Source organism: Limulus polyphemus, unplaced genomic scaffold (assembly GCF_000517525.1).
Source record: "Limulus polyphemus unplaced genomic scaffold, Limulus_polyphemus-2.1.2 Scaffold1323, whole genome shotgun sequence".
Lineage (NCBI taxonomy): Eukaryota > Metazoa > Arthropoda > Merostomata > Xiphosura > Limulidae > Limulus > Limulus polyphemus.
The window spans coordinates 119,066-120,322 of NW_013666933.1; the positions used below are offsets into that span (position 1 = coordinate 119,066).

Below are 1,257 nucleotides of genomic sequence, written 5' to 3' on the forward strand. Positions count from 1 at the left end.
TATCTTATCTACTGATAACAATTCTACAGTTTATTGTTATATGAGTTTTACACACGCTTTGCATTTTAAGGTATTCTTATAAATATTGCTTCATGGTTTAATATTTAGATAAACTGTTATAAGCAACCAGAATTTAGTTTACAATATTTTTATTATGTTGTTACAGGATCCATAAATTCTTATACAGAAGGTCATTACAAGCCATCTTTTCTCTCAGATGAGGAACTAAAGTATCTCATTTTAGAGGTAAATATTTATTACATTCCAGAAACCGTTTTTATTTTACTACAGATGTACATTAATCATTATAATGAAATCTGCATAACTAGTAGTTATCACATATGTTGAAGTGAACCTAAGCCATCATTATGAATTATTATTTAGAGTTATAGGAAATTCAGAATTTGTTTTAGTAAAAAAAAAAAATTAGGTGAGATATTATGTGTGATGTTGTGTCTAGAATAAATGAAAATCTTCCTTGTATCTGTGAGAAAAGAAACTTTATTTAGTGTTAAATCTGCATTTTAAATAATTATTTGGAGATCATCCAGGTTGTGATAGAATGATTTTCAGAACACTGATGATGGATATGAGGTAAGTATTATCTTCCATTTAAATCTGTATTTACAGAATTTCATTCATTCTTGACCCAATATTTCACATTGTAACGTACAGTTAACAAATCTGTATTTGTTGTTTAATACCTAAACAAATGCTTCAGTTCTGTAGGTGAATGCTCTTATATATGCCTTGGAATTATTTTCATGGGTTCCTCAATGGAACTATGTTACTTCTAGGTAATACACCCATTTATGACTTACCAAATTATATTTTGCAAAAACATTTTTTCCCACTATATTTTCATAATGCGTACAATAGAAGGTTAAAATTTCAGAGTAACTAGTTGACCTCTGAAAATGTGCATCAGAAATACAATTGTATGTAAAAAGGTGTGAATGTATTTTTTTATACTGTATAGATTTGTTTAAGTTATTTTCTTAAAAGTCCCTTAGGAAAAGATATAGACATTTATTGATTGTACACAACTAGAGCTAGAGAATTGTTATTAATCTTATTCAAATAAAGTACTAACTGTAATGATTTATGCCTTATGCTGGTGAAACATGTGCTATATATATATATATCAATGATTTGTGGCATTGCATCACAATAACGCTGATATTGATATCTGTATGTAGGATTGGGTTGTTATTATTTTTTTATTAGAAGCTCATCAGGAACTTCGAGAGCTAGCAC

At 28.1% G+C, this 1,257-nt stretch overlaps 1 protein-coding gene across 1 annotated transcript in view; it reads left to right on the forward strand.

Annotated features, from left to right (window-relative positions):
- Positions 1 to 1,257, forward strand: part of LOC106463092 (protein cycle-like) — a 58,535-nt gene that overhangs the window by 36,776 nt on the left and 20,502 nt on the right. The window contains exon 4 of the mRNA XM_013923063.2: positions 167 to 246. Within this exon, the coding sequence (XP_013778517.1) occupies positions 167 to 246 (80 nt within the window). The remainder of the gene's footprint in view (positions 1 to 166; positions 247 to 1,257) is intronic.